Raw genomic sequence first — 20,413 nt, forward strand, 5'->3', positions numbered from 1 at the left:
AACTGGAATTTTGTGTACACATGGAGTCATTGAGCACTAAACTTGGGAGTCTACTAATAGCAAATCAATCAGACCCTCCGACATTTTGTGCTAACTCCCTTCCCATCCCATCTGACTTCTCTACCTTTCTTTGTCCCATCTTTCTAACCTTCGTTACTTTTTAATACAAGTGAGTTATAAATAAAAAACTATCTTACAAGGAACAAAAATCAAACAGGCTGACCGATTAACTTATTAATTGTAATTTTTAATCAAAAATAGCACAAAGCATTAGTATATAAAACTTTTTATTATCTCAATAAAATTTAAGTTTGAAGCAATACCAAACTTATGCTCCAGAAAGGAGCAGCATTATCTCTTGGAATATGTTTCTACAGAAAAGCGAGCATGTCCGGTGGCGAGTCCCTCACCAGGAAGGGTCTAAAACAGGTGAGCACAGGAAGCTAAGGCAGAGGGACCTGCAGTCTACTACTCGAAATTGCTTCTTGATCACCAATGAAGCTATTTTAATTCAAGAACCTTGAATGATTTACCCAGCATACTTGGATTATGGATTTTTATCAGGCTGGAATATTTCCCCCAAGTAACTGGTGACGCACCCTGCTCGTCCTCCTGTTTGCTGAAGACTGTTGCCAGGGACTTGACCGAGGAGTGACAGGGTTTGCAAAACCGCCCCCTGGTCATGACTGTCCCCCAGGACGAGACAGAGCCACCCACAGCATGCATCCATGCACAGGAACCTGGTGGCCGTTTAGTAAGGTCACAGCAGGGATTCAGATGAACATTTTCATTATGTGCAGTCTCAGTTCAAAAGCAGATTTCTGTCCTGAATAAAAGGTGTTCTGTACAGTGGTGTGGCAGAGAGGGGCTCCCCAGGAGCCGGTGCTGCTGCATCGGGGAAAACTATGCCCCGCTGGTGTAAGGCTGGGAGGCTCGCACAGGAGGAGGGGGTGGTGCAGGGTACACTGATAGGCTCGAAACATCCCAACACAATCCCTTCTGCCAAAACCAACATTCGTTTCAAAATGGCCAAGAGGTGCACATATAGCCTCTAAGCACCTGCTACATGAGCTGACTAGCCACCTGCCCACACCAGTCCCAGGTTGGGCCAGTGCAGGTTTGCACAGGGAGAAGGGGCAGTAGAGGGGTAGCTTGAAAGAATGCCCCAAGGCAGGCAAGTACCAGGCCTATTGGGGACAGTGCTCAGGATGGCCAGGAAAATTGGTGGTGAGGGAGGCCAGAGGGCAAACTGCCAAAGGCCTGGACCACTGCTAGGGTGACAGGCTGGCCAGCAGGTCCAAGTGGGAAATGATGGGATGGGGCGAGGGGGACACAGAAACAGCAGAGGGAAGGGAAGGCTGGTACAGACTGGGGAGGGTGGGAGAAGAGTCTGCTGGCACTAGGTAAGTGGTGGGTGGCACTAGTCCTGGTCTCTTGTAGTGGCTCCTCACAGGGCAGCAGAGCATTTGAGCTCACAGAAATATCAAGGTTTGGGGCAAAGGTTCCCTCCCATCCAGAAGGGGGGTGAGGTGTGGGTGCCACAGGCCAGACACCTGCCTGCATCGGAGGAAGGTGCCAAGTCCTGCCTAGCTGGGATGGGAAGGGATAGGCTGTCCAACACATACCAACGGCCCATACCATACAGTGGCCAGGCGGTGATTGCCCCACTCTCCTTATTGCATACCGGTACTGTACAACCTGGAGGCTGGGCTACTGAAGGCCCTGCCCCGTACAGGCTGCACTGTGGGAGGAGCACTGCCCCAGGCCCCCTGCCCAGCACAGGAAAGGCTGACCCCCTTCCTCACAGGGATACTAAGAGTAGGTAGAGACTGCAGAACAGACATGCTGCCCTCACAGCGTCACCCCATGGTACCCTCCTCTTCCCACTTGAAAAAAAAGGTAGGGCACACGACCCCAAAAGGGGTGCAGGACACAAGGAATCTCAAGGGGAGCCTGCATTAATGGCAGGGCAGGAAGGGCAGACACAAGTGGACACTTCCAGAAGGCTCCAGCCTTGTGCCCACAGAAAGGGTGCTGCCACACTGGCAGGCCTGGTGCTGGAAGGGAAGGGCCTTCTGAGAAGCCAGACTAGCTCTCTGCTCCTAGCCCCAACCAGTCCGTCTCAGACTGAGCCTGGGCTGAGAACACAGTACCTTTCCCTACACCCCCCACCCTCAGATGACACCCTCACACCCCACATCCTGCGGGTGTGCTGAGTGGGAACGGGCGAGGGCATTCTGGGGGTACAGGTGGAGAAACCGGCCCAGAGTCCAGATGGAGAAGACGTGGCTGTAGGAAGGGTAGTTGATGGCGCAGGTCTTGTTGAAGACCCCGGAGATGTTTTCCTGGAAGAATGTGGAAGGTAAGCATGCAGCCCGGGAAGAGGGAGGGCAGAGCATCACCCGGGTTATGTCCCACGGGTGAGGGGCTGTGCAGGATAGCAGAGCTGAGGGAAGTCCTAGAGACCTCTACCCGCCCCTGCCCCCAGACCATGCTGACACGCCACCACACACTCCTCCAGCCCAGACTTTAGCAGTTGGTTCAGCTCACCAAGTGCCCAGAGAAATAGCCAGCCCCGCCCCACCCATCCCCATGCAGTGCCCCTGGAAAGACCCTGGCATACCTCGGGCCAGCTGCCATTGGAGAGCTGTTTTCCAAGCAGGTTCTGGACTCCCCTTTCCAAAGCCTTAACATTGGGGTGCCTGGAAAGGAGAGAGACAAAGCCCCAGGTCAGCTGTGGGGAGAACCTATCCACGCAGTCCAGGCTTGGAAACCAGTGAGGTGCTGCACGGCCCCTCCGAGTTGTTATCCCAAAGTCTGACAAGGGGCCAGGGGCACACAGCATGGTCTGCTGGGACAGATGTGGCGCTCAGGAGGTGCTCGGCTCCTGCTGCTCTCCTCAGCCCTGCCCCACAGCCCGGGCCTCCAGGACTGCCCTTCTCCCGGGAGACCAGGCACACAGGTCTCAGGGGCACCAGGGCCTCACAGTCGGCCCCTGGGCTGCATCCTTGCTGGCCTCTTCAGAGGCTGCTGCCGCCACCACTGCACATACCAACCTGCCCTCGCCTGGAAGGGGCTCGAGGAAGATCCTCTAAATGACCCCACATTCAATAGTGGAACACAGACAGGGACAGAATGAGCTCACAGGTGGGTATGTTCTTGAATATCTGCACATGCACCTGTACACTTCTGTGCGTATGCACACACATGTAGCTACACATGAAGGTGTATGTGTGTCTGTGCACAGAAAGAAGTAGCTGCAGGCCCTGAGCTGACTTCTGCCAGCCCTCAGAGTCCTGATTCGGTCAGTCACTGCCAGGCCCAGCAAGTGGCCCCTGCCCACAATCCCATGCTGTTGCGGGCTTTCCTTGTGCGGCTATCGTGTCACATAACCAACTTCTAAGAAATGAAATTTGCTCTAGGGGACCACTCCCCAGGACCTCTGGCCTGACACACACACACACCACCCCCCCATGCCAGCCCATGCCCACCTGACGGCCATCAGCCCCATCAGGGCCCAGCTGGTGCAGTGGGCCTGGGACTCGGTGCTCTGTACGTAGTGCCGCAACGTGCAGGACTCGTAGGTCTCTCCCCAGCCACCATCCTCCATCTGCCAGGACAACAGGAAGTCACAGGCCCGGGTGACCTCCTCACAGGCCTTCCTGCATGGACCAGGGGAATAAAGGCATGTCGTACGGGAAGGTCTGGGATCTGGGGTCTCATCCCAGCCAGGTAACCCAGGGCCTGACTCCAGACCCACTCTTGTTGTGTTAGGGTGCCCAAAATGTGAAGCCGCAATGATGACATCCCTAGGGTTATTGAGGAGACCAGGGAGACACTCTGGGCTCTACATCCCCTGAAGGAATGGGTTCAATAACCCCTGAAGAGAGGACCCCAAAAGGCCGACAATGGCCCACCCTGCACATGCCACAGAGCACGCCGCTGGCTCAGCATAAGGATCCTGAACTCTGACCCTGTCATTTCAGGGTGGGGCCAGGCAGACCTGGGGAGCAAGCCAGGCCAGAAGCTTCTTCCACAGCTCGAGCAAAGCGTCTGGAATACACATCAGTCCTGGCAGCTCCCGGGACAAGGAAAACATCCTCATCTCAGCCTCAATACTCATGTTTTCTGGAATCTTCGCTTAGTATTTACAAACCTGTAAACTCCACAAAGCAATCTTCACAAGAGGAAGCGCCTGTGCTGAACGTCTTGCTTTAAGCTCCACCCCTCCATCCCCAGTGTCTTGTGGTGCTCCTAAGAACCAAGGAGCTGACCTCACCTGTGACTCTGGGGCTTCTGAGAACCACTTACCCATCCTGGTATATGTGCCCCATGCAGGCAAATGCTTCCAGGCCAAACCAGGTGCCGTACGTGAAGCAGATCCCCCAGGAGCTGGAGACACAGGACAAGGAGTGACTACAGCAAGACTCTGCTAGCTTGTCAGGGTGCCTTCCGTGGAAGAAGGGTGACCGCTTCGGTGAGCCAGACACGCCCTCACCATTCACTCCATGCTTCGGGACCACTGAAAATGGGGCCTCCCGGGCCTGCCTCCTGGGTGACCTCAATCAGTGAAACCACCAACCAGACCCAAACAGGCACAGCCAACGTGAAGGGAAGGAAAAGGTGGTGGCCTCAGAGCCATCCAGGCAGCACTGGCTGTCAAGGGCAGCCAACATGTGCAACAGACTCATTTCCAGCTACATGTGGAGTGGACACCAACAGAGATCCTTCCAGCCGCGCCTGGGGCAGCCTTAGTCAACACCCAGGTTCGCAAGAGTGGCTGACTAGACATTCCCTGGCTGGTGGTCATTCCCAGAAAGTCCTCACCTACAGGTAACAGGCGAGGCTCACTCACCCTTCCCAGGAACCATCGGCCCTCTGTGTCCGACGACAGTACTCCAAGCCCTGCTGGAGGGTCTCCCTGGAACACAACAGATTTGCCAATGTTACCATGCCAGCAGAGAGCCAGCTGTGTGCCTCTCTCAACTCCACCCAGCCCATAATCTCCAAAGAATGAGCATGGTCCCTACGGCAGTTACATAATCTCATGTCAAATTGCGAAGAGGTGGAGTCTAGCCTGTCAGTCAAGTCATAGCCAATGAAGCCTCTGTGTGGGCATGGTCTTCTCCTGAGGATTCTGGGAACTCCTACCGTCCTCCCTGGAGGTGGGATACACACTTTCTCTGCGAGACATTCCTGTTGACATTTCATCTCCCTGCGAGACATTCCTGTTGACAAGCCACATGGGGCTATGCTAATGGCAGCCAGAAACCTGGAGCTGCAAGAGCCATGTGGAGACCCACACCAGTGCTGAGATGTTTCCACCGCCACTGAGTCCACAAGACTTTTCACCCACTGGCCTGTGATCTTCCTGCATTCAACATCATTGCATGTGTTCCATGAGTCTGAAGAGGAGTTTACAGACTGGTATCGGGCATATGGGCTAATATCAGACTTACGGACTTGATCTAGACTGAGCTGGGATGTTTTCTTAATATAAAAATACTCTTTATATAAAGCTCTTTCTTATACACCTGAGTGTCTGTGAACTTCTTTCTCTAGTCTACCCAGACTAACACAGTCCCCTTTTCCACAAGTAGGTCAAATGAGATACAGTGTTTCAAAGGAGGAGCAGCTACAGGAGGGGAGAAGAAAACTGGCCAAGTTCAAGAAAGAAACAGAAGAAAATAAGGCCTTAGAGCAAACCTCTACTAAAGAGAGCTCCAGGCAGGATCACCAGCACTCAAAACGCTGCCAGATGCACTGGAGAACCCAAAGAGGGAAAAATAATCCATCTGAGACAAAGCAATAGATGTCAAAGCCCGTCAGAAATCTAGCACATAGAGTGAATCAGGGATCCAAACCTTCCTAGCAGGTGACTGCAAGCAGGCCACACAGACCCTCTGCATCAAAGAGGCAAGAGACCTACTGAAACAGATACGATGATAATCCCAGAACCTTGAGCTTCCAAGGAAAAGAGAAGACAATTCACTCAAGTTAAAACAAAAAAGTTTATCCAAGTATCCAGGGAGGCTTAAGATCAATAAAGGGAAAAGTAACGCCTAAGAATCCACAGACAGGAAAGTTTTTAGTAGGACCTCAGCTAATACATATGAAAAGCCAGATCCACTACCCCTAGAGCTTCTGACTCAGTAATTTTACAGGGCAGAGGTCTCTGAGGCTGTAAATCTTTCTGGAAGTAGAAAGCCTCATCTTTCTCCCACCAAGCTCGCAGTTAGCAGCCCCACATGTAACTTCATATGCCACCAGGGCTCCTTCATACACACGGAAGGAATGACAATTCTGTAACCATCATCTGAATAATGATTCAGACAAGAAGCACATCAAATGCTAACACTAACAGATAAAAGCATGATGAAAAACAGGGTAGTTAGAGCATCTAAAACCTCCTCTCCACAAAGAACAGTAACTTTACGGGGGAGAAACCAGTCATCACCTTAAGCAATTGATCACAATCAACATCACAAGCTACCTGAAATGAGCCGCTGGAGACTACACCTCTAGCATGGTATTTCTGACAAAATGCAGGGCTTCAGAACCCGAGTGTGATAGTTCGGCAGTGTGTCAGCTTGGGTGGGCCAGGATTCTCAGGATTAACCACTGAGTTAAGATCTAGTAATTCTACAGGATATGATCTAACACAAGGGAATCTGCCGTGAGGGGCCCATCAGTTTTAAGAAAATTAAGATGGTGCTTACAGGTCACAGCTCTGATGCAATCGATTGAAAGGAAGTGTCCTTGGGATGTGGCTTGCTTCCAATATAAGTGGATGCTGTGGAAAAAACGTGCTAGCTGTTTACTGGGTCTGAATCCTATACCCTGACTCATCCGACCTCCAGTTCTTTAGACTTGAGCCAATGGCCTGCCATGTTGCTTTCCAGTACTGGGAGACATCAGTCTGCCATCTGACCTGCTGCCCTTGAATTCATTTGCCTCTGCGGCCACAACCCTAACCTGCTGCCCTTGGATCCATTCACCTCTGCATCCACTAGCCTGTCATCTTCCTGATAATCTTGGGCTCATCAGCCCCCACAGCTATGTAAGTCAGCAGCAACCACCAGTCTAACAGTACAAGTTCCATGGGCTTAGAACCTGCCCAGACTTGGCACTTGCCAACTTCTACCACTCTGTGAGCCCTTTTCTGGATATAAATTTTCTCTATATATTCACATATAGGTGGCACTGGTTTTACTTTTTGAGAGAACACAGCTTAAGACACATCATGAACACCAGCAAGACAGAGAATAAGGCCATGCTACAAAATACGTGCCTGTACTCTTCAACAACGACAAAGTCAGGGTCATGAAAGAAAAGGGAGATTAAAGGATTGCTCCAGGTTAAAACAGATACAGACATGACAACTAAGAGTGCACCGTGATCCTGGAATAGATCTTAAAGAGAAAAATTGTATATGAAGGATATTGCCCGGGTGGTGTAGAGGTGGCACATTGGATTGCTAAACTCAAGATCAGCAGTTCAAAGCCACCAGCTGCTCCTAGACAGAAAGATGAGGCTTTCCACTCCAATATGCAGTTAGTCTAATCTCAGAAACCAGCAGGTGCAATTCCATCCTATTTTGTTGGGTCAACCTGATGGCAGCGAGTTTCGTTTTGGGAAAATAATTAGGAAAATTTAAATAATGTCTGCAGATTATTCTCAAAATTCTGATTTTTATAATTGTGCAATATTTACATAAGAGAATATCTTTGTTCCTGAGAAACATGTACCAAAGTATTTAGGGCTAAAAGTACAACATGACTACAACTTACCCTCAGATAGTTCCAGGAAAAATATGTATATAAATATGGGGGTACTGGAGGGAATATGATAAAGCAAATATAGTAAAATGTTAACAATTACAAAATCTAAGTGAGTGGTAATCAGAAATGTTTTTTCCTATTTTAGTAACTTCCCTATAAATTATTAATTAAGGGTGGATTTCCAATCAGAAGAGTAAAGATGGAATATTCTATGTTTGTACTAGTGTTACAGTAAACTGCAACTGTATCTCAAAATATCTCCAGATAAACTCTTTCTTGAGAAAACAAGTAAGGACTATTATATTTAACTATTTAGAAATTCAAAACATGTTCAAACTCACAATATAGATAAAAAGAGCAAATAAGCTGGAAAATAATCTGTTAATGTAGAAGCTTCAGAAATAGACTTACTGTGTTTAAATATGTAAATAAAGTAAAATTTTCCTAGTAAAACTGTTGGCAAGGACATGAGTGAACGTTTCATGATAAAAGACACATATGTGCTTTGTAAGCATCAGGGGGAAAAGAGCCTCGTTCAATCACCACCACAGACATGTCAGTGAACCCAATGATAAGACGACCATGTTCACCTTCCAAACCACCAGTTTTCACACAATGACAGTTAATATGCGGGAAGGGTCGGCCCAGACCAGAGGCTCCAGAGCCCACATCGGCTCCAGGGAATCATTCTGGTCATGAACAAAGTCTTTTCATGATATATTCCAGGGTAAGCTGGTGACCAGTGGAAAGTAACAATGGAAATTAAGACTAACCCAGAGGAAAAGGCTCCTGAGGAAGAGAAAGGTGCCATTATTGCACAGTGATCAAAGCCACAAGGAAGGAGAACTCCAACTGGCTCAGGAAGTTGCCACCACTTCCAGAAACCTCATGAGGTACGGAGGGAGCAGTGACAGAGGAGAGACGGGCGTGTGAGCACATGTGCACACACGGACACCGATGAAGGTGGGACTCCAAACAGTGAGTGCAGGTCCCTCCGAAGCTCAATGAGGGAAGCCTGTATAACTTCTCTGTAGTTCCAAGTGCCCATCAAAGAACATGCTTTACTGTATTAGAGTGATTTTGGTTTTTTTAAGTTGACATGCTTTCAAAATAGTTGCACACAGAAGGCCTTTTCTCTAAGGATAACTCAAGTATGGCAGAAAAGACCATAAAGCAGTTGCAGGGCTGGGGACATGAACAACTCTGGATACACATCATCATCATCCTGCCAGGGGCTTCTTCCTGCCAAACTGGGGTGATAGAAAATGGGAAAAAAGAAATAAAAAACAAGGACAGCACCACCTGGTGGCCAGAACAAAAGGAACTCACTCCACAAAAACACAAGCGATGCGATCCTAATGTTTCCGGAAATTAAGTAAAAAAAACTCCTCAATGACCCATGGGTCAGAGAAGAACTCACAAGAGAAACTGAAAAGTATTTCCAACTGCACAACATGTTGCACTTACTCACCCTCTTAAATGCTTCTCTAAAATGGAAAGATGCAAATCACTTGTCCAAGCATCCGTCCAAGAAGTCAGAAAGAGTATGTAGAAAAAAAATAATAAAGAGCAGTGATAAATGATACCCAAAATAAAACAAAAAATATGTATATATATTGGGAGGTTTTTTTGTTTGACACTGAGTCCCTCTGAACTCACAGGGCCCCTAAAGGACAGAGAAGAGCTGCCCCACAGGTTGCTCAGGCTGTACATCTTGATGGAAGCTGACTGCCTCATCTTTCTCCCACCGAGTGCGTGGGAGTTTCAAACTGCCAACCTTTCAGTAAATAGCCGAGCATTTAACCACTGAGAAACCAGCGTTCCTTAAAAGCCAAAATAGTACACTGAAAGATAAAAGAGTTATCTCCGAGATAGAATCAAAACCTGCAGGTGTTGTCTTTGAAAACATTAATAAAACTATTAAGCTTCTAGTAAGAATGAAGAAGAAAAAGAGAGCTGACCCCGTCCGTGGTAAGCCGGCACTATTTGAAACCACCTGGGGAAAGTTTTGTGTCAATCAATATAGAACTAAGATGAAATAGAAACACTCCAAAAACTGACACAAATAGACAATCTGTACAGCCCTATAACTGCTACAGAAATGGAGCGCATCATGTGACACTTTTCCTCCAGGAAAACTCCAGGGCCAGCCGGACTCACCGGGGAATTCTCTCCAACATAGAAGGAGACAATGACACTGCGCAGACAGCCAATCTCCAAAGAACAAAGCGTTGCCTCCAGTACCGCCGGCACAGGAGAGCGGGTAAGGAGAGGAAAAGTACAGACTAGTTTCTCCCCTAACTATTTGCCAAAACTCTGAAAATATTCTTCAAGTGGAATCCAAAGTAAAAAAAAAACGAAACCCACTGCCATGAGTTGATTCTGGCTCCTAATGACCTGGTAATACAGAACAGAATTGCTCCCTGGAACTTCGCGGAAGCTAGCCTCGTCTTTCTTCCGACAATGTACAAAAGGGGCCATACATCATGGCCTATCTGTCAGGCGTTAGCATCCAATATATAAAAGGACTATCAGCATGACTTAGCACACCAGGTTTAGAATCCGAAACTCGAACCATGTAATCACAGCAAGATGAGGGAGAATCTGGGGCCAGCACACAGCAGCATGCCCCACACAGTACAGTAGGTCCACCTGTAAGAATGTCCCTAAGCAACAGAAAAGTGGGTGAAGGGGGACATCGGACAGTGTAAGACATGACAAAATAATAATAACATAAATTATCAAGGGTTCTCAGGGAGGGAGGGTGCCAGAGGGAGAGGGAAAACAATGAGGAGCTGATACCAAAGGCTCAAGTAGAAAGAAAATGTTTTGAGAATGATGAGAGCAACAAATGTACCAATGGCTTGACACAATGGGTGTATGTATGGATTATGATGAGTTGTACGAGCCCCCAATAAAATGATTTTTAAAAAGAAAAAGAAAATTCCTAAGAAAGGGGCATGCATGCAGCCCCAAAACAAGGGTGCTTCGTAATAACCCCAAACTAAAAGAAACTCCAGTATCTCTCAACGGGTGAGTGGACGAAGTGAGGTCCTTCTACGCAAATGCCTATGGCAATGGGTCAAACAAATGGACGACTGCTGCCCTCGACTGCTGGCTGAGCGTCACAGGCTCAGCAGTGCGGGGAAGAGTCAGGAACCATTGGTGCATACGAGACCAGGGAGGCAGAGGAGCCCAGGCAGCTGATGGAGAGGTCTGTCTGGATGCTGATGACAGGATGCACCAAGACCTCACTTAGGGCTCGGGGACTTAGTTTATATGCTATTCTTCAGTAGGAAAGGCTTACTTACTATAAAGCCACTTATGTGGACACAAGTGAAGTTAAATGTCTTTTTTAAAAGGCATTCTTAAGGTGTAAAACAGCATCCATTTTTATAGTATCATTGTGGATATTCTGGTCCTCCGTACCCATAACTGGTCTATTTCATAGCAAAGAACTGACTTTTGGAGCATGACAAAGCTATTCTGGGTCTACATGAGTTGCACCTACAGTCTCTTTCTGAGACAGGCCGCCGTTACCGAGAGTTGAAGAGATCTGCTCCCAATGTCGAGGAGCCAGCCAGGGCCCAGGCTCACCTGATCTCATCTGCCCTGTGGTCCGGGAACCGCTGATGGAAGCACTTCAGTGCCTGCATCACGGAAGAGGTGCACTCCACATACGTGTAGTCAACAATGATGTTGCCTAGGAGGGAGAGGGGTGTGAGCCCAGGCAAGTCCGGGATAAGCACGCGCCCCCCCTGTGGGCAGAGCCGGCAATGCACAGCCTCATGTCCCTCCAGGATGCACGGACACATGACCTGGGTGAACCAGCCCTGGGCCACAACAAAGGGACTCACACGAGATGACAGGAGGCTGCATCCCACATCCCGACAAACCCTAGACGCGATCCCGCCTCCTGAGAATGCCAGGGGTGGGCCTCATTCAGGAGCCAGAGAGCACACAGGAGGGCGCAGGCCAGTGCCCACACAGCGAGAAAGAACCCCTTTTGCCAGCACAGCAGCCCATGGGCGGATGCTTGAAAACATGTGGTTATCAACCAGGACTCAACACTCCACCCAACCTCCCCACAAGGTCAGCAGCCTCAGAAAGAGGTTCCCCCAATATGGGAGACCTTCCTGGAGGATTCACCTGTGCTCAGCTTTGCCCTCGTGATACCCCTTTACCGGAGAAATTTGCAACACAAACAAGTGCTACAAGAAACGCCCCTGGCTTCATTACGCACTTGATTTTGAATTACTGTATGTACTCAACTATAAGCCGAGACACCTAGTTTTACCACAAAACTGGGGGGCTTTTTCAGCATACAAATGTGCTGAAAAAACTCGGCTTATACTCGAGTGTATATGGTAATCAGCAGGCATTGCAGGTTCAGAAACCTTTCACAGTTGCCAAAGTTTTCACCACCTGCACATTCATAATGGTGTCATGACCCACAGTTGACGAAGCGGGCTCTAGAGGACAGGGTGCTTCCGAGGGCAGTTTGGGGAGTACTCTCTCACTTCAGGGCCGTTGCTGGTCTGCCCTGGGCATGGGGAGGACCAGGTGCCCTGGGCCATGCACCTGTGTCCCCACCGGCCGTATACTCACTGAAGATCTCTGAGGCATTCAGCAACTCTAGAAAGGCCGATCCACGCATGGTCTCATACGTGGAAAACCCTCCATCTGAATTCCTCATGTTCAGCAACTAAAACCAAAGACAGGTCATCAGAGCCTAGTGTCAGCAGGGCTTCCCAGCAGTACCAGGCCCAGAGTTCCAGAGGGCAGAACAGTGGGTTTGTTGCGTGACAGTACAGGGAGAAGCCATTCACCAGTCAGCCGGGAACTGCCGGCAACTGATATGAGACAGGGAGGCGAGAGATAGGCATGTTCAGATGCACCCTGCCCCACTCCTGAAGGACCCTGAGAGCCTCATGTAGGCGTGGGCAGGTCCCAGACTTCCACACAAGGTGGAAAACAAGCGGGGGCTTCAGAGGTCTCCTCGCAACCCGACTGCAGCCCCCAAGGCCACACCCAACCTTGGGCTTCTACATCCCAGCCAGTTTCCACCATCGGAAGGCTCTTCCCTCCAGGCCCACGGAACATGCTGAGGGCTGGGGGCACTGTCCCCCGCCCAGTCCAGCACTCTTACCACATTGACTGCATCGTACAGCCGCTCAGGGGGCACAAGCTCAGTGATAAAGGGGCATTGCTCCTGCAGGAGCAGCAGGCACTTCAGTCCCTCAGCTGTGCAATCAGCGACGATCCAGCCGCATTCCCGAGTGCTGAAGGAGAAGCCACCCTGGAAGCAGAGCCCGGGCTAAGTAGCAGCCACCAGAGATCACCAGGCCTCTGGGGCCCAGTTTCACCACAAGGAGCTGCGCCCCTGACGTGCTGCCTCCCTTTGTCTCCCCGCAGTGACTGAGCAACTGGCCCAATAGTTACTGAGTGTTTGGGCATGTGCACCTCCCCTCAAAGTGGCAGTTGGTGTGGGGGGCAGGCAAGTTCTCAGTGGGAAATGCCCTCATGCATCCAGGTGACTGCACATGCAGGTAAAGGTACACGGGGGCCTTGGATGGGCAGATGGGTACCTTGCTCATCTGGCGGTAGTATTTCTGATAGTCAGGTAAGTTGTCCACGATCTAGGGAGCATTACAGGAAAGGCAAGAGAGATGGGTCACCACCAGTATTGGGGGGACAAAGGGCTGGGAGATGCCAACGTAACAAGTGCACGGTGGAGAGAAGCTACTGCCATTCAGGCCCACGAAGGACCGCCCCCACCAACTCGACAGGAGCCAGACCATGGCAGAAGTGCCACGGGCCCCTGGCGACCTTAGCAAGAGTGCTCACGGAAGAAGAGGGCTGGAGGCCGACTGCAGGAGGCAGAGGAGGGACAGGGCCGGATGCGCAGCGGGGCCAGGAGAGGACTGGGCAGGGGAAGGGGCAGGGTGGGGAGGGACAGCAGCCAGTTGGCGGCCTCACCTGCGAGATGCGGAAGAATTTGTGCGCTTGCTGCAGGCAGGATGTGAACTCGGGTAAGTGGTGTGCGCCAGCCTGTGAGAAAGCACAGCCTGCTGACCCACCCGCCACTCGGCTCGTCCTCTGCCGGACCTAGAGCCCTCCAAGGACCACAGTCCCCCACCCACCACCCTGAAGCTCATACTTCTCTCACACTGGTGGAGAGCGGGGTGGAGGCTGGGAGCTACGAAGCTAGAAACTCTGCGTCGTCCATTTCAAAATGTGCTCAAAGCGACCACCACCACCGTCAGTTCAAAACGAAAGGCATTCTGATCCCGAATCCCGAGCAGCCCCAGCCCGGCCTCCTCAGCCTGCAGCTAATCTCCCCACTCACATCCCGACCTGGTCTTCCCTGCCCAGTCAAGCTAGATCTGAGGGGCTGATGCCTCAAACACAACCCCCTGCCCTCGGGCAAAGCCCCATCTGTGGGGTATAAAAGGGTTTCCCCAGGCTGTCTTCCCCAAACATGTGCCAAACCTAAGACGCTGCGTGCTACACATGGTAAATGACTGTACACTTGGTGGTCAGCACAAGCTGCTCAGCGATTATTCTCCCTGAGGGTTTATCAGCCATGAGAGCAACCAGACTGTATAGTCTGTCCCACCCTAAGTAGGGCCCACTCCCTTCTGATAAGGGTAGTGGATTGTTTGCCTGAAGGAGAGCCTAGAGAAAAGGTCAAGCCCACTCAAGGAAGACCAAGGTTAGGCTGCCATCTTGAGTCTAAGTCTGCCCATCTTGTCACATGTGTACCCCTAACCCCTCCCCTTCCTATTAGGTGTACACCCCTAGCTCATCCCCTTCCTGTGATGAGTATGCCTATTATACAGCCCCTTCCTGTGACATGTGTGGTTACCTGTAATCACGCCCCTAAGTATATCTAGGAGCCTTGGTCAGAAATAAATAGGAGATGCTTTCTCCTCCCTCGTCGTCTTCCCACTCTCTCTCTGTGCAGACCTGGCTGCTGAGATCATGGCAGTCCCAGAGGTGAGCATGCGACCATAAAATGTGTGACCCCTTTATTTCACTCTCTCTATCTTCCATGACTTTGCTATGACCTTTATAAATTATAACCGCACAATTGCTCCTTTGGACCCCCACCGATGTTAGAGGCTGGTCTACTCTAGCGCCCATCCCAAGCGAGGGTGTCTGGGGCCTATGATGGGCACAGATCTGGGGGCTTGCAGAAATCAGTGCGGGAGCCCCAGACCCCATACGGAGGATCAAGACCAGGAATCCCACCCAGCCAGATTACAAGACCGTGGTGAGCAAAGGGGGTAGCATAGAGAAAGCACACTGGGGGGAAATGTGGGGAGGTGTGGGAGAGAGCGCTTGGAGCTGCACACGGGCGAGTGACACAGACATAAACATACCTCCAGGAAGGCTTGGATGGTGAATGCGGTGTCCCAGAGCTGCGAGCCGTTGGTACCCTGGAACAAGCAGGGTCACTGTACCAGAAAGAACAGCACATCCTTCCCCACCCACATCTGTAGGCAGCACTGCTGGGCCCAGAGCAGACCAAGGGTGAGGGGGCCCAGCTCTGACCCCACCGAGGGCCAACAAGAATTCTAGAGAGGGCTGCCACTTTAGGTGCCACATGGGCAGCAGCTCAGGCTAAAATGATGATGGGGAAGGTTGAGGGTGGTGGAAGGATAATTGCAAAGTGGCCCATGCAGGTGTGTTGCCCCACACCCAGGGAACACTGCACCTCATGAACTACCAGAGGCCCTTCGGAGCAGGAGACTGGGTCAGGGCTAAGGGACACACACACAGCCAAGTTGTTAGAGAAAAGGGGCCTTAATCTGAGAAAGTCCAACACAAGGTAACAAGAATAACAAGGGCATTCCCCTGACCACCCCGTGGTCCGGGTCCTACCTGCATGTTCATGCCATTGAGGTCCAGCCTGGGAGGAAGAGAGAGGCGTCAGGGAGATCAGCTCCCTGACCACTCAGCTTCATCTTGTCAGCAAACCGCTCAGACAGAGGCAGCCTTGCTGGCTCCACAGTTCTGAGCTCCTGGTCAGGGGCGCTATTCCCAGACCCCGTGGCACCATGCCCCACCCCACCCCCAACCTGAGGCTGGGGCCCTCCCACAGCCATGCCCACAGCGTTCTCAGGTAGGACGGCTCACTCACCAGAGGTAGTCAGGGATCCTGTCCACATGCTCCTTCATGGCAGGGGAGGTCGGCCCGTCTACATGCCACCGAACCAACATGTTGATAACCTTAGAGATCTGCAGATGTGCACTTAGCGTAAGCATGAGGTCACCTGGGCCCCACACCACAGGTGTGGTTACCCAACAGACCCGTGAACATGGGCAGCAGGCAGGGGTCTGTGCCAGGTGGGCCTGTGGGGGTCCCATCCTGCTGAGCTGAGACCTGATCTGAGCAGGGACCAGGGCTCTCAGCGCATCCCGGTTTGCAGGAGCACGAGAGGCAGCGGGCCGGCCAATGAGGCCCCTTTCCTTGAGGCAGAATGGCCCAGAGCCCATGCTTCCCATCCAGGGCCCCTGGTTAGTGAGCTCAGCAGTCAAAACCCAAGAACGCACATTTCTAGCTCATCCAAAGCCCAGAAGCCTTGCTGAAGCTTTTAAACCCAAGCCTCCTGGCCCCTGGCCCTCTTTAACTGACACTGGGACGCTGTCTGTTAAGTCAGGTATGATGAGGGCCCCGTCAAGGTGACACAGACTCTGGGCACTATCCCGAGTCACTTCTAAGTCCTCAAGGAGTAGAGCAGACAGTGGGCGATGTGTGGCAGGAGTGGGGAGGGGACGGTCCCAGGGGAGAAGCAGCCCCTCCCAGCCAGAGGCAGCACAAAGGTCATGAGGAGAAGCATCCCAAGCCCCCTCAAGAGACCAGACTGGTGATGGCAATGGGTCAACACCCAACTTCTCCAAGCTGGCAGGGTGGTGGGGAGTACACAGGCAGATACGTTCCAGTCAAGGCTACCTCAAGGACCCCTCCTCCACCACTGTGAGGTCTAACTGATGACCCTGGGAGCTCAGCACACCGTGCCCTGTCAGAAGAGGCGGGGCCGAGCTGGGCACTGACCGGGCCAATGCTGATGCAGTTGGTGAAGCGGTCGTCGGCTACGATGTGGTCATACAGCTCCTGGAGGACACGCTTCCGCAGACTGGTGATGTGGTGTCGCTCATACAGGTTGAGCAGCACTGAGGTTAGCAAAGGGCGGAGGCTATCAGTGGACCCACCCTCCGTGCTATGCAGGAGCAGCCTCCAGCCCCAGGCAGGACGAGGCTCGCTCTGAGCCTCCTCTGCCTGATCGCTAACTCTCCTCTCCCCCACCCCTACCCCCCACCTGACTCAGGAGATGCTCACTATGGCCCCACCCATCCAGATCTGCTGCTCCCAGCCAGCCCCGGTTCCCCATGTGAGTGGTCAGGGGCATTGTGAGCCAGATGCAGCCCGGCAGCAGTCGGCCTCAGCAGGCCAGTGAGAGGAGCTACTCGGGGCACTGGGTGGGTGGGGAGCCAGGAAGGAGTAAGACCAGCCTCCACCACACGCTGGCCAGTGTGGGTCTGCTGCCACTGTGGGGGCAGGACAGCCACAGTGCCTCCACGTAGCCCAGCTCCAAGGTCTTATCGGCTAGACGGGCAAAGGAAGCCCACCATAGGACCACGCTCAGGCAGGGGGCCTTGCTGGGAGAAAATGGCCAGGTCCTTTGTGAGGTGGCTGAGGGACTGCCCTCCACCGCCCCGGCATGTTCCCTACACACATGGACATGCAGCTGGGGACACGCACTTAAGAGGGCATTGAGCAGCCAGCTGTGTGGTGTGTACTGGTCATCAGGTGACACTCGGTTCCTCTGGGCCGGCCAGTTGATGCTGGCGTAGTCCTCCAGGTAGAGCTCCTAGGGGAGGGGTGCCTGAGCCACAGGTGGGAACAGAGAACCCAGGCCCAGGCATTCACAGCAGATGACTGATGGGCACATACACTCTGACTAAGTGCCACTAGGTTCACAGGGAAGGGTGCTCCCAGCCACTAATCCTAAGGCCACTTCACCAGGTCATGGCCCTTTGGGACTGCTCTGTGGATCATCCCCGCTGCAGATCACATCCCCACCATCTCTCTACTCTTCTCCCTCTACTACTGTCCTACCCTCTCACCAGGACAGGCTTACCTGGCTACCATGGGAACTCCTGCCACCCCCTGCATTGGAGCCTGCAGTGTGGATGTGCTATCACCCGAATGCAGAGGGTCTCACCTGCCGCAGGCTCTGTACCAATGGGTCGTCAGCAGGGCATGACAGCCTCTTGGCATAGCAGTAGCTCATGGGCAGGTAGACCTGCCGACAGTGGCACCAGATGTGGGAGGGGTGTGCAGGGAACCACGTGGGCAGCAGCCTGTGGACAGTGGACAGTCAGAGGGTCCTGTCTGCCGCTCAACCCACTTCCACAATGCAAGAGACCTTGCATGTGGACCAAGCAGAGCCACTCCCCAGGCCAGCGTGGACCTGCCGCCTGTAGCTGCACCCTCACAGAGCACAAGGCCAAGCCACCACACCACAACAGCATGTCAGCTCTTGCTCAGCTCGAGGTCCAGACCTGGCTGCAGTCTCCCAGTGGAGACAAGTAATGTCAGCACAGGGCTGGGCTCCATTGGGCAGCGTTTCCAGGAATCTGCAACTCTTAGATTGAGGTAGAGGAGAACACTGTGGTTTTCTCAAAGCCCAAGTCTGACATGACGACCGCCCTTCCCAGACAGCCTCTGCACCTAGGCTTTGCTTCTTTGACAAGGGGAATCTCCTGAGGTCCAACGTGTGGGGAGAACTCTGGTCCTCCACGCGGGCACACTCACCCTAGGCCTCAAACCACTGCCCCTTGGACAGCTCCGGCAGGCCAGTCATCCTGCCTCACCAGGCATTCCCACTGGTTTCCCAGCCTGACCTGTCTCCCCACCCAGTACCCCTCACCCAGCCAAGCTGAGACATTGCCCCCGTCCTGCCTCACATAGCCCTCCAGGTAAGCACCCACCTACCACCTATAAATCCCTCTGCCAGACTTCTCACCTAGCCCGCTATCACCTACACCTCTGCCCTCCCTGTCACCACTAGGTGATTGCTGAGATTCTCTCACTAGCCCCTCCACCGTGGCCACAAGTCACCTCCTAACATAGAAGAAACCCAGTGGGGACCCTGCCTCTGTCCTCATGGCTCCCAGCAGAGACCTTGCCCTGCCCTCAGTCCCCAGGTGTCCGCTCCACCCTCAGGGCTTTGTCCAAACCTTCCTGGGTGCCCCCTCCTGTAGCACATGAGGGCGAGGTGCCTGGATGCATGTGCACAGCAGCCATCCTCAAACACTGCTTACGGGACGAGATGAGGGACTCGGGCCAAATGTGCTGCGTGTATGAAGAGTACTGCAGCTCCTTTTTTGTTTTTTTAATAAAAGATCTTAGCTATCAAATCAGTATTTCAAAGCACGAATGTTTCTTTGGTGAAGTGCGATGCTGGTGATTTAGATGAACCATCTCAAGCGGAAAAGCCTGGGGAAGAGGTGACGGCAGTGACACGATAAGGGCTGTGCCGCTCCCCTGGGCCTCCAGGCATCACCACAGTCCCTACGACTGGCAGGTGCGGGCACACAGGTTACACGGTAACACCCAGGTTCCCCACAACCCGGGGCCCTGCCAGCAGCCCCAGGCACCGGCTGGCCTACACACAGTTTACAGCACTGTCTTCCCTCCCACCGACTCCGTCAGCCTGGGAGACCCCCTGGTCCACCACCCGACCCTACCCATGGAGTCCAGACTCCCTGAGGCCAGAGCCCACCCGCAAAAGGGAGCCTTGGGACAGCGAGCAAGCACAACCACAAGCTCACCACCGGGGGGCCCAGACCCCACTGCTCCCCAATGTAAGGTGGCGATGGCATGGGATCATCACACATACCAGATGGCATGGGGTCACACATACCACATCTCCGGGAACAGGCTGTTGATGCCTTCCCAACTGTACACGTTCAGCACACAAAGCCAGAACTTGCCCCAGGAGGGGACGAGTGTCGCACCACCTGAGACAGAGAGGAGCCTGAATCAACTTCACGTCACCTGCGAGGGACCAGCGCACTAAGCCTACAGGAACCAAGTGCGTGTCTGCTGTGAGCTCTCACATCCCCATGAAAGAAGGTTCGAGGACCCACACAGATGCCTGGTCATGCTGCTTATCAACCACGGATGAGGTGAGACAGCTCCCACCAGCATCGGCAGGGTGGCCCCCTGCCTGCATCTTTCCCACTGTACCAGCACCCTCGGCCGTGCCCCAGCACGGCGCCACCAGACTACCTTTCTTGTGGAGAACCTCCCGTGCTCGGACAATGTCAGGGTGGTCGGGCCCCAGGCCCAGGATCCTTAAGGACACATAGTTGAGGGCTGTCCCCAGCACTGTCGACTTGTGCTCCACGTGCCTGCAAACACAGGGTGTGGGTGGGGAAAGACAGTCTGTAATGTTCCTAAGGAACTGGGTGAGACACTCGGGGAAATTATCCCCGGAAAACGGAAACATGGTCATTTAGGCGCAGCCACCGTCCATGATCACATGCCTCCCAAGGACCACAAAGCAGAGCCCAGGCTGCAGGCAGAGCCCATCTGCCCACTTCTGTTGGCCATGTCC

General features: G+C 52.7%; 1 protein-coding gene across 1 annotated transcript in view; it reads right to left on the reverse strand.

Moving 5' to 3' along the window:
* Positions 1-226: 226 nt before the first annotated feature.
* Positions 227-20,413, reverse strand: part of LSS (lanosterol synthase) — a 27,619-nt gene continuing 7,432 nt past the window's right edge. Inside the window, exons 5-22 of the mRNA XM_004697278.2 lie at positions 20,086-20,207; positions 19,718-19,814; positions 18,014-18,152; positions 17,551-17,659; positions 16,843-16,961; positions 15,928-16,025; positions 15,669-15,696; positions 15,167-15,223; positions 13,761-13,832; positions 13,370-13,420; positions 12,931-13,080; positions 12,390-12,486; positions 11,379-11,484; positions 4,856-4,921; positions 4,312-4,392; positions 3,492-3,662; positions 2,624-2,702; positions 227-2,345 (exon numbers count right to left, since the gene is read on the reverse strand). Of these exons, the coding sequence (XP_004697335.1) occupies positions 2,175-2,345; positions 2,624-2,702; positions 3,492-3,662; positions 4,312-4,392; positions 4,856-4,921; positions 11,379-11,484; positions 12,390-12,486; positions 12,931-13,080; positions 13,370-13,420; positions 13,761-13,832; positions 15,167-15,223; positions 15,669-15,696; positions 15,928-16,025; positions 16,843-16,961; positions 17,551-17,659; positions 18,014-18,152; positions 19,718-19,814; positions 20,086-20,207 (1,813 nt within the window). The 3' untranslated portion in view covers positions 227-2,174. The remainder of the gene's footprint in view (positions 2,346-2,623; positions 2,703-3,491; positions 3,663-4,311; positions 4,393-4,855; positions 4,922-11,378; positions 11,485-12,389; positions 12,487-12,930; positions 13,081-13,369; positions 13,421-13,760; positions 13,833-15,166; positions 15,224-15,668; positions 15,697-15,927; positions 16,026-16,842; positions 16,962-17,550; positions 17,660-18,013; positions 18,153-19,717; positions 19,815-20,085; positions 20,208-20,413) is intronic.

This window comes from Echinops telfairi, unplaced genomic scaffold, assembly GCF_000313985.2.
Source record: "Echinops telfairi isolate 266 unplaced genomic scaffold, ASM31398v2 ScPeMD7_7469;HRSCAF=8507_0, whole genome shotgun sequence".
NCBI lineage: Eukaryota > Metazoa > Chordata > Mammalia > Afrosoricida > Tenrecidae > Echinops > Echinops telfairi.